General features: G+C 46.2%; 1 protein-coding gene across 1 annotated transcript; it reads right to left on the bottom strand.

Annotated features, from left to right (window-relative positions):
• Nucleotides 1–4,487: 4,487 nt before the first annotated feature.
• Nucleotides 4,488–10,377, bottom strand: CHMP4B (charged multivesicular body protein 4B). The gene is made up of 5 exons (XM_009892115.1): nt 10,365–10,377; nt 9,839–10,016; nt 8,964–9,078; nt 8,275–8,401; nt 4,488–5,302 (listed from the first exon to the last, which is right to left on the bottom strand). The coding sequence occupies exons 1-5, from the start codon at nt 10,375–10,377 to the stop codon at nt 5,235–5,237; spliced, it is 501 nt and encodes a 166-aa protein (XP_009890417.1). The 3' UTR covers nt 4,488–5,234.
• Nucleotides 10,378–12,291: the final 1,914 nt, after the last annotated feature.

Raw genomic sequence — 12,291 nt, 5'->3', positions numbered from 1 at the left:
AGGGGGAAGAGCTTTCCAGATGAGCAGAGTGCAATTTTGTCCTAAGAACCAAAATAATGATAAAAATAACTAGCAGGGGAGAAAGGGAGCGTTGAACGCGGCATACAAATGTCAAACTCCCAGATCCTCTCAGCAGAACTGTAATAAAAGGGTTTAACCTATTATATCGATTAGCGGTATTACACCTCTTGAGTGAGAAGAAACTCATTCTTCCAGGCAGGCTAATTTCATAAATACGCTGCATTCAGAGGCTTCAATAAGCTGATCGGTTTTAATGAAAGGGTTGAGATTTAAATATACGGCTGCGAAGGGATTAGAGAGAGTTGCAACTGGTGATGGCATCTCCGGGGAAGAAGCCACATTGCCATAGTAACCCCCAGGCTGTCACACGCTGGAGGTACCTGCAGAGGTGCGGAGAAGCCCACGGTGCTCCCCGGGGTGTCAGCACCCCAGGGGAGCCGTGGAGGTCTCCGCTTTTTGGATGCCCCGTGCTGTTAAACCCTCACCCGGCACCAGCGATGCGCAGGATGACGATGGTGGCCTCAGGATCCCGGGAGGTGATGTGCCATAGGGGTTGTGCCGGGGAATGGGGGACCTGCGGCATCACAGGAGCATCTGATGGGTTTCCATGGTGGGGTTTAATAGAAGACGCAGGCAGGGTAGGTCTAAGCTAGAGAAGAGGAGGAAGAAAGGAGAAGCACAAGCCGTTTGGTCCAGACTGTGACCTTCAGGGCCAGGCTGGCCAGAGGACAGCGGTTCTTCGGTGCAAGAACACAGGGTCACAGCCCCAGCCTGTCCCCACAGCAGGGGAGACGGGGGGTCCCAGCCCACAGCCCATGGCACCCGCACCGGCTGCTCCCGAGGGGCCCGGCCTGGTGGCACCCATCTGCCCTGCAAGAAAGCCGGGCAGTGAGACACACATGTAGTCCAGAGCTTGAGGGTCAGGTTAAGGTTGGGGAAAACCGGGGGCAGAAGCAACCGGGGGGTAAGGACAGAGCCAGGGAGCTGTAAGGTGTTGCTGTGAGAGCGGGCAGCAGGGTTTATTTAGCAGTGAAGTAAGGTCAGCTGTCCCCCAGACAAGGACGAGGTCCCGAGGGGGGATGCAGGAGCTCTACGGGCACAGGGGAAGGGGAGGAGTGAGAAGGGGGGCGGCAGCCAGCATCTCAGACAGGGAAAGGAAGTCCCCAGGGCAAGGCTGGCAGCTGGTTTATGCCACCAAGTGACAGCCACAAGCTTTCACTCCTAAATGAAATGTCATACCCTGCATGTGTGCAGGGTGCAGCAGCTCCTGAAGAGAGCTGGGAAAGCATTCCTGCTCCTTCCCATCGCAGACCGACAGACATGGGTGAGGCGACACCTTTGCAAAAGGCCTTCTGCCTCCCACCACATCCGTATTCACCGTCCTGAGCTGAGGACGCAGGTTCTCCATGCCTGTAGGGAGCAGTCACATCTCCATCCATCCCTGAAGCAACCATGCTAACGGACTGCCACCCCAGGGCAGGTCCAGCCTTGCCCACGCTGCGACAGTGAACTCCAGCCACGTGCAGGCACGTGCCTGCTGACCTCCGCGTGCTGCCTGCGGGCAGCGCCAGGCTCCGGCACAACCCCAGGAACCACCTCCAGGGGTTTTCTGCTGCTGCCAGTGGTGTTGAAGCCATGTTGGACCCCACTGGTACGGACCATGACCATGCACACCAGGGGACTTCCCCAGACACAGCTTCGCCAATCGACACACAAGTGCTTCATCATAGAACCATCTCAGTTGGAAGGGACCTTTAAGATCATCGAGTCCAACCATTAACCCAACACTGCCAAAAACACCACTAAAACATGTCCCTCAGCACCACATCTACCTGTCTTTTAAATACCTCCAGGGATGGCGATTCCATCACTTCCCTGGGCAGCCTGTTCCAGAGCTTGACAACCCTTTTGGTGAAGAAATTTTTCCTAATATCCAATCTAAACCTCCCCCGGCGCAACTTGAGGCCGTTTCCTCTTGTCCACGCTGGATATGAAACGCTCGGATTGTGGAGAAGACGAACAGCTCTTCCTTCTCAGCACTGGAGCTACCTCCTGGCTGACACCACGTCAGCCATTTAACCACAAGCAGTAAGAGCAGATCCATGAAGGTAGGAACAGTCGCGGCACGTCCGGCAGCAAAGCCTTTGGAGCCCCAGAGGTCCCTTAGGGACAGGCAGGAGGTCCCTTAGGGCACTCCTTCCTGGGGAGCACTTCCCTGCAGGCGAAGCAGAGACAAGGCTGGAGAAGTCACACTTACCCTCAAATGCTTCAAGTACCAGGAAGCAGATTATACATTTTAGCGAGCGTATTGCTCCCCCCCGCACCCCGAGATGGGTCCCGGTGTGCTGCGTACCCAACTGTCCCCGCAGGAGGCACCTGGAGCGCTGTGCCAGGCCAACCGCCCTCCAGCGCACTCCTGTCACTGGTGCCAGCGAAGCCACGAAGCGCCTCCCGAGAGCTCATTACCAACACGCGTTAACTAAGCACGCTTTGCACAACTTATCAGTTAAGCAACGGGAGAGTGATTTGCCACCAGTGGCTAATGGAGCCCCTCTTATTCCCGGGCTATTTAACATTACGCTGAAGGTTCTTGCAGTTAAATCTCTGTTTCTTAAAACAGTCCCAGAGAGAGCATCTGTTGGAGAGACCAGGAAAGGCACACAGAAAAGCCATTTATACATCTGGAAAGGTAAAGATCCAAAAGATCCAACGACACTGAAGATGGATTTCACCTAAAGCGGTATCGGGCAGAGCTATGGATTTCCATTATTCCTGGGAGGAAACCCCCCGCTGCCGTACAACACAAGTGCTCTCCAGCCCCGGGGGAGGACACGTGCTGAGATTTGTCATCAGCAGCGCTGGAAGCAAAGCCACCTCAGCTGCTCTCTGCCCCAGCCTTTGCAAGTGCTCTTTGCCCGTTTGCCCTGTTCCAAAGGTACAAAAGCAGATTTTCAGGTGAGGAAAATCCCAGGCCTTCGAGCAGCCACCGCACAGCGGTATCCTTCCCAACTCCCCCAACCCCAACACGCAGTATAAACACAAAGCGCTTCCCTGCCACTCCTGGCGAAAACGTTTTGCTTCCCTGAGGTCAACGTACAAATGCGATGTCGTGGTTTCTCCACCTGCGTGGCATCCCCAGCCATCCCCTCCGCAAAAGGCTGGATGCATTAGAAGGGGGAAAGCAGTAAGAAGGTCCATCTGCCCAGACTATATTTTTGCCTGGCTTTAAATGTGTCGGTCTCATACACGCACGCGCCATCGACAATGCTTGTCACCTCCCCTAAGGGAAAAAACAAAGATTAAACACAAACTGAAAATACCTGGACCCGTTTACTGCTCGCGACCTTTAACACCTAACAGCAGCTCTATAAGGAAACACTGATGCAGCTGCAAATTAAGGTGCCCAATGAGGGCGCGTTAATTGAGAATAGTTTCCCAGCAGGAACCAGACCACCCTTCCCAGGACGAGGAAATCCTGGGCAGTGAGTGCACAGCTACAAAAAGCCTGTTCCCTTTCACACTGCATCTCGGTGCTCCTTACAGGTCAGTCCCACCCACAGAATGAGCGTGAGCAAGGCAGAAAGGTGTTCTACTCTCAGCGTTTTAGCTGTTCACTGATATGATGCAATATATCAAGGAATTCAGCAATATTCAAAGCACAAAGGTGATCGGTCCTCAGACATATTAATAAATTGTAGGGTTAAGAAACCACCCCATCATTTATTAAAAAAATCAAGACAAAATAGGCTGTAAGTAGTAAGGTTGTCGTAGCTGTCTGGCTAGAAGTAAAGAGGAATCCTAACACACACTCGTCATTGCATTTTCTCCTTGCTGTGCAGACTAGGTCCTTCCTTTAGTTAAAGCAATTGGCTAAATGAACAGGAAAGAAGACACAACCCGGGAAACAGCTGGGTTGCCAGGTGGTGCCTCTGTCACTTAGTTTCTGATCTTCTCCATCAGTAACCTTAAAAGCATTAACGGTGCTTAGGGGATTTCTTTTTACTCTCCCAGCTACACCTGAACACTTCTATTAAGACACTTTGCAGCACTTGAGGTGCTCACCCATAACTCCTAGAATATTACTGCTTTAAGATTTGCAGCATTTGTGAGCGCAGTGCACAACAGGTATCATTTCTATGACAAAAAAAAATATAAAGCCAAGGCTCCCAGCTCCGTCCCTAAACCTGTTGCTTCTCCTATTAATGCAGCTTTGATTTCTCCTTAGTGTGGGGGTTTTGACATGGTGGATCAGGATATGATTACAGTAAGAAACCCGCTGTAGCAACCCTCTGGCAATTTTGCTCAGCTAAGGCTGTAGCTTTACACAACTCGGCTACAGTCGTACCACCAGAGCTCCGCTAGGTTTAAAGAGCGCACGTCACTCACGTAGAAAGAGCCCAAACTGCACCTAAGTTACAGTCAGATTACTTAAACATCACAAAGAATTGACAACAGTAGCCACAGAGGAAAATTAATCAAGATATTTAATACAGTGCAATCCATAGTAGTTTCTTAATTAAAATAATTGTGTGCACGTATCTGAATGGGTTATCAATTATCACAAATAAGCCATAAACATTGTAGTGCTATGTAGAAAAATGTACAACTGAAATTTAAATCTTCCCTATTTCCAAGACAGCGTTTGTCAATTGCAAATCATTATCACCAATTAAAATGGGAATAGTGACTACATCGTTGCGGTGACAAACACAAGGCTGGCCACACATCAGTCGAGGGATATAAATAGAACTTGCAAAGAACTAAAAACCTAAAGCATTCTTGCACCTAAACACAATAAGAAGCCGATGGTGGCTTACGACTTTTCCTGGTTTTAAATGCCTTACAAGACTTCTAGACACACTAAAACTGACTTAAAATTACAGAGTGTTTTTCAGCTTATTTCAATTCAATATGGCCCAAACTTTTGAAGATGAAGATCCAGCAGTGGCAGTAGCACAGTCCAAAAGCTGAAGGTTTGATTTTTGCAAATACCTTTTTACAGAAATTCAACCATATAAACGGCAGGCAATTCCCCCTGCTCCCCTTTCTTTCCTTTGGGCAGACCATGCTATGCAGAAAACAGCAATGCAGTTCCCACTGCTTTGGGTTAAAATTAAAGATAAAGACATTTTGCGTATGCTTTCTCCTCAACACAACACATTTGCACCCAGAATAGGTAATCAAAGTCTTTTTTCAGCCAGTTACTGCTGTGGTTACATGGTTCCTGCCCAAGCTTCCAGCTCTTTCATGTCATCATCCTCTTCTTCCTCTTTCTTCTTGGCTGCAAAAATATTAAAAGAAAACAGGTGAGTGGGAATCTCGACGGAATCCTGTCGCAGTTCTTTGTAGGAGAGAAGCCTCTGTGCACTGACCTAACCAATAGGTGAGGCACCAAATGCCAGCAGAGGAAAACAAATACACAAGACCTTTTTGAACTGAAGTGAAAGGTGCCTTCTGAAAAAGCCAGAATGGGCTAAACTTCCTGATATTACCACTTTAAGCGGAAAAAGCCAATAGCTCCCACGGGAAGAGCGCAAACGTGCATGAAGGGTAAGATGTGTACACCAGCAGTGTGTCCCGTTCCCCTTCATCACCAAACCTCCAAGCAGAAGACCCCGAGTTTTCAGCTTCTTGTCTGCCACGTCCAGTGTAACAGTCTCTCCCCTAAAAAATAAACTCCTTATTCCACCATGAAATCCTCAAAGTGCAACAAATGAGGCTACTGTGTTTTCATCTAGCCAGGTACAGAATTTGGGAGACCCCCAAGTCCTGTGTCAGTTGAAGCTCCTGAAGAGCTCACTAGCCCGGGGGACCTGCTGCTCCCCTCCTCTTCCCACGCTCACTCGCAGCGGGTTGGGTGCAGATGTTAAGCACGAGCTGCCCCCAATAGCATTTTTGGTCCTTCCAGGGGCACAAATGCTGCAAATGCTGCTATTTGTCATAACGTGACAGTTATGTGCAGTTTCTGGGATGAAAACCATTAACTCAGAAAAAAAAAAAAAATCTTTAACCCAGAAATAGACACAATAATTTTGGAAAATACCAAAAAAACCCCATGTCATTTCCTCAGACAGTGTTTTTTTCTCTAAGGGAGGGGGAGGGGGTGTCAAATAATTCATACTCAAAATGGTTTGTGTCATTCCAAATGAAACATTTACGTAAGAGAACTGAGTCAGCTTTCAGTCAAACTCAGGACCTACCAATTTGTACAAGTTTGGAATTTGTTTTCCTAACTTAAGCTCTTCCGGTCTCCGTTAAACAAAACCAGCTTTTGCCTGTATTTCTTCTGACATCAATTTAGCTGACAAGCAGTAGCAAAAAATTTCTCATTCAGACTGATTAAGTCAAAATCCAGACAGCTCCTGAGAACTGGCAAAGTCGGAAAGCTCACGCTCATTTTCCATTTGATGAATAAAAAGGAGGTGATAAGAGTCAGCTCTACCGCAGAAGACACATTAATTATTTCCAAAAAACACATTAAGCATATACCTGCGTTGTTAGGTAAAGTCGTCCCTTTGAAAGTCTGACCCATGACTTTTAATCCCAGTGTATATTAAGTCAATTTTAAGTGAAAAACAATTTAGGTTAAAAAAAACCAAACAAACCAAAACCAAAACAAACAAAAACCCCATAGAAAATTCCCACCCCCCAAGAACCCCCAGGTTGCCCAAACGCTGGCCTTGGAGGCAGTCTTATTTAAGTTGCATGCTATTTAAATACATTCATGGAATTCTAATTTCTATCCGAAAGCAGCTTAACATAAATCCTATAAAACACTGAGGTTTTACACTCATAGCTTTTACTACAACAAACATGCATAATTTGTATTATTTTAGGGAATGCTGTGTCTACATAAGTCTTATGCAGTCTCGTTACTTAAATATGTGCACAATTACAATGCCTCCTACTCACGTGGAGTCACTACCAGCTAATATAATGCAAAAAGTCTATTTAGGTTCAAGTCAGTACGTTTTAAAGTCCATACCCAAAGAATATTTAGAGAACAAACCTCATCAAACCAGTTAGGAAATAAAAAGGTAAGGCATACCTTTATTTAAACTATTCTCCTGCTGTTGGATCTGAATCTAGATAAAGTCTCAGATTCAGGGTATTTTGATATAACTCACTCCCCTCTCAACACTTGTCAGCAATGCTGCCTTGCAAAACAGAACTAGAACACCACAAAATCAATTACATCAGAATAAAAGAACTATAATGCACAGGAGCAAACTTCATTACATGCCACCTAAAGCAGAACCTTGTTGTTTGGCAGCGTCTGCTGCTTCCCAGGTCTTTTGAAGCCCAGGAAGGCAGCAAGATAATTATAGATACACTGACCAATTGGGACTATTTTCATCCTCTAGTTTTTTGGACCTTTTTTCCCCATGCCAGTCAATGAAATAGAGCCGCGAAGTCTACAACTCGTTCATAATACATGAAGGCAGATTCAGCAAAACAGTCTAGTAAAGCTTCATACGCCATTAACGAGTGCCAGAGGTATTCCAACCCAACTATATTTCAAGAGGTATCACTTCTAGTTCATTGAAGAGTGATAAGTTCAGATGTAACAGCAGCTTAGAGCTGTCTGTGTAAACAGGACCGCTTCTTGCCTGTTCTCCGTGTAAAATCATCACACTAACTAAACTTTCCTAGCTAAATGTGCTCTAACACTGGGATGACCCTGAGTTGGGTACCGTCTGGTGTGAGTACGTGCAAAGCTCAGAGGAGGAACAGCTGTCCCCAAAGAGCCGCCCTCTGAGGTTAGTTGCTCCCAAAAGCCAGACAAGCAGGGATCAAATTTAAAAATAAAGCAGCAGCAAGGAAGCATGGTTCAATGTGGTACTGAACCAGACCGGGACTAATTCCCAGAGCTAATTTACTCTCCACTCCCTTTTACAGCCTTGGTGTGTTTGTCAGGATTAGTCCCCTGTTGGGCCAGCACCAACCAGCAGAAGGCTTCTACATTCTCCACATCTCCCCTCTACCCCGAGTGTCATCCATGCTGTAGATAAACTGGTAGCGCTAGAACAGATAATAACTGTTCCTGTGATAGCTATTAATTTTCGTGGTTCGTACAAAAGGCAGGTTACACCTACGGAGAAACGGCAGTAGATGTAATTTGTGATTCATGAAGCAATTTCAAGAAAACGTCTGCGCTGCCCGCAGCTAGATCTCTCAAATTTGAGGAGCTTGCAGCTAAACAAGCATACTTTTTAACAATCCAAGATGTTTCTGGGAAAGGTCCATACATACCTGGCTTTGACGGTATTGATATTGAGGGCACATTTGGTAGTGGTACTGTCTCGGGACCACTTATTTCCAGCAAGTTTTTGTCTAGTTCTTCTTGTTCTAGTTCCTCTAGTTCTGCCATGAGTTCATCCTAAAGGAAAAGGAAAAAAAAAAGAGAGAGAAGAGACTTTAAGTCATATTTATTAGCAAGTAGATTTAGCTGGTCTGTTATTAAAGAAAATAGCTTAAAGATATAGGGTCAGAGCAAACTGAGGAGATGAGGAGTCTGAATCTTCATCTGAATTCCTGTTTGTGATCCTCCTGGAGGAGGGTGGGGAAAGCAGTGAAGAGAAAGAAATCATCTAAGTCCAAACAGATCAGACCATCCAGCTCATTCTCAGCATCAAGTCAGGGTCACAGCTGCTGTACGCAGCTGTGCTGTATGTAGGACCAGCTGGTAACAAGTTCTAGGACAGATTTTACATGCTCGTACTACACTAGACGTGCAACACGCAGATCTTAAAAGAAAGATCTCATATGAGTTAGCATCCCTGGAGGTATTTAAAAGACACGTAGATGTGGTACTTTGGGACACGGTTTAGGTGTGGACTTTGTAACACGTTAACAGCTGGACTTGAGGATCTTGAGGATCTTTTCCAACCCAAAAGATTCTATGATTTTATGATATGAACAGGGGCAAATTTAAAGCATACCTCATCAAATTCTTCCCCAAATCCTACTGGCTTTGAGATGGCTGTTGAAATCTCATCTGCCAACTCTTGCTGTTCTGCAATGTCCTGCATTAATTCATCTACTTTATCAATATCCCTGTAAAAGAAAGGAAAGAGTTCAATATAATCAGGCACTTTCCCAATCAGCACTTAAGACCGTATTTCTTGGTTGCTGCAGAAATGCTACACCATGGTGACATTTTACAAGGTCCTTTTCCAAGATACACTTTGCATGCAAGTCTGAATTTTATCTGAATTTAGTCTCAACAAAATTATGCACATATTTTTTACTTTTCCCTAAAAGCTTAGCTCACAGCAGCTATATACAGAGACTTCATACGAAGAGGTTTTTTTCTGCATTACTAGTATTAATAATAATTTGGTCTGTCCTGATCCAGCATTATTACATCACGTCTATAATATTTGCTTTTGGAGCAAGTACAACGTTCCCATAATGCGGCTTACCTTTAATTATTGCTACATACCCAAACACCACTGCACAGAAAGAAGTTTAAGTCTCCCCTTGAGGCTTAAAATTCTCGCTGCTACAGGGTGGATCTGTAACTGGTGCACCCTCCCATTTGCTTTGGACTACACTGGTGCTTGCCTTCTTTTGGACAAAGGCAGTGGCTGCGTGCCGTGCAAAATGGTGGCGAACTGAGAAAGCATCGATACTTGCGTGTTTCACCCAATATGAAAGTATATCCAGTATTTTAGTTTAGTTGAAGTTATAGCCTTTTAAAAGAAGATTTTGCTACTCTAGTTCTACCTTTGCTTATGAAACACCTAGCATTCAGCAGATCAAACTAACGACAAAGTAAAGGTCCTACGGAAGGATGCAGAAAGGGATAACTTACATGTTGTCATGAGCAGCTTTCATAGCTTTAGCAGCAAAACCCATATTCTTAAGCACTTCAGTGTTCGTGTTGGCATTCTCAAGGGCTTCCCTCTGAAATTCAATTGTTGATAACGTGCCGTCTATCTGTGCAAGCTGCTTCTCGTACCTCTTCTTACGCTTTAGGGCCTGAAGAGCAGCTGAACAACAAAGAAAAGAGAGTTTGTGAGATTTGTGCCTGAAACAGCCATTCACGTTTTGCACCAAATGCCACTCAGCAGAGAGAAGTATTTAGCACCTTCTATTGTTTGCTGTCCACTTTTCTTCCTAGATAAACTAAGTTGCCGAACCCTTGTGTTTTCTGCCTTCAACAAAATTGCTTCAAAGTGGCCAGATGCCTACTGTCCATCCCCTGCCACACGAAGGACGCAAGCCAAGAAGCGACTCCGGGATCAGCAATCCAGTCACTCGTAACACACCCCAAACCAGAGACTACGCTACAACAAAACAGGAGGCTTCAATACGCAAGCTGATCCGCTCAAACCCACCTTTGTTCACCATCACCCCTTGTACATGAAGGCACAGTTGTTGGTGTAGCTCCTGTCAGATGAGGTTACGATGCTCCTGCAGGGTCCCTATCAGCCAGCTGAACGCCTCTGCAGCTGCTGGGAGAAGCAGCTCGTTCAAATATGCTACTACACTGTCCACACAACAGTCTCTACTGATGGACATGAGAAGAGAGATGCCATCGCCTACATTGGTTTGAGCAATGCACTGCTCATAAGCGCTTGTCCAATGCCTGCTCACTGCAAGAGGAGCCCACCCACGACAGCACCAACACGGAGCTCCACACCCACGTGGATCACCCCGTGGAGGAGGACTGGTCCAACTCGCCGCACAGCTAAGGCTCTCCAGCTCCTTCTGCAATGCTCCGCTCCACCTCAGCCAGACATGTACGCACCCAACTGCTGACGAGAGCCAACAGCCAGCTCTTCCCGAGACACCCGGACAGACAACAGAGCGGTATGCTGTCAGTTCCCGAAACACTGACAGCGAATACAAACTAGATTTACATATAATCTTGCCAGTACATGGCTGAAAGTTTTGGCAGGAGCTGCAGTGTGGGCAAAAACCTACCAAGGCCTGAGCGTGCTGGCTGACCAACAAAGGCGAGGTGTCACACGAAGTAAGACATATGGCTAGAGCTTCCCTTCGCGGCCTTTCTGCTCCCCCTCCCGAGACGAACAGATTTATCCACCGTGTAACAGACTTGTCCATATAATACACCCATCTACTTTAAAATCACAGCCTGAACACACACTGCTGTCCCAACAGCCTTACTCTCAGTTTCTGAACTCAGCCACGTGCACACTTCACTTCTTTGATGCTCTCATCGCTGTGAAACTCATAGCAGAACTGTTAACGTGATACAGGATCAGCTCCTCCAGTACAGCTGATACAAGTGTGCCACACACCGAACACGTGCTCTGCTAAAAATCAGCGTCCTGAGCCTCCCAACAGATCAGTCACGAGCACCAGGAATGGTGGCAAATAAAGGTTTTAAATCTTTAAGGTGTTATTTCAAACCTTTACGGACCTGTTCACGATTCCACAGCAGACGGAAGGGTGGGGGGATGTGGGGGACAAGGAGTAGGCAATCCCGACAGCAGACAGCTTCCCTTATCTCCCCTACTAGAGAGACGACAACTTTGTGACACGCTGAGTATGTTCCTGCAACAGGAGCAAAATAGCTCCTCTCCTAAAAGCGGATTAAGCCTGTAGGCACCCTGTGCGTTTGTCAGATGCCAGCTCGAGAAGCTTGACAGTCCTGCAAGATAACGTCCTGGTATCCAGAAACCCTACGTAGACCTTCAGTTCTACAATTGGTTATGAATATGCTGTATTTGATTACTTTCAAATTACACTAATGAATTAGAGAATAAAAAAAGTACTTCAGGAAGATACAGCTAAGGTTGCCAAGCACGCAAAGCAGCACAGGTTGATTTAATAGAAGTGATCAAAAACACAAAAGCACAGGTCACCTCGACTATCCCGAAACAAGCAAAGACCCCAAACGAGCCCCTTCACTGACTTTCAGGCCAACGACCAGTAAATCTCCCCGCTATTTTGGGGCCAGTCCAACGTCCATTCTCGTTTGACAGGAGCGGGAACAGGACTGGGTTTTCATGTAACACAAAGGACAATGTTCACTCTGCAGAATCAAGCACAACACAAATATCATTTGAAACATTCCAGCTTTATGCCAGATCATAAAGTGATGAGCAACACGTTACTGGGATATTTAGTCTGGTTAATTTTGCGCTGATGGTTTAATTAAGGATGTATAAAGTTTTCTTAGAAAGATAAAACTGTTAATAGGCTGTGTTTATATAGCGACAGATGCTGGGAAAGTATTAGACAGTGACAGGACGTTCTTTATTGAAGATTTTGTGCATCGTGGAGAATTATTGGCAA

This window comes from Charadrius vociferus, unplaced genomic scaffold, assembly GCF_000708025.1.
Source record: "Charadrius vociferus isolate BGI_N301 unplaced genomic scaffold, ASM70802v2 scaffold409, whole genome shotgun sequence".
Lineage (NCBI taxonomy): Eukaryota > Metazoa > Chordata > Aves > Charadriiformes > Charadriidae > Charadrius > Charadrius vociferus.
This window is presented reverse-complemented; position numbering and strand designations above follow the sequence as displayed.

Excerpts from the sequence above, each read along its gene's own strand:
- CHMP4B (XM_009892115.1), bottom strand. Across the intron at positions 9,079-9,838 it reads AAAGCTGCTCATGACAACAT|GGATATTGATAAAGTAGATG; the intron begins GTAAGTTATCCC and ends TTTCTTTTACAG. Across the intron at positions 8,402-8,963 it reads TTGGGGAAGAATTTGATGAG|GATGAACTCATGGCAGAACT; the intron begins GTATGCTTTAAA and ends CTTTTCCTTTAG.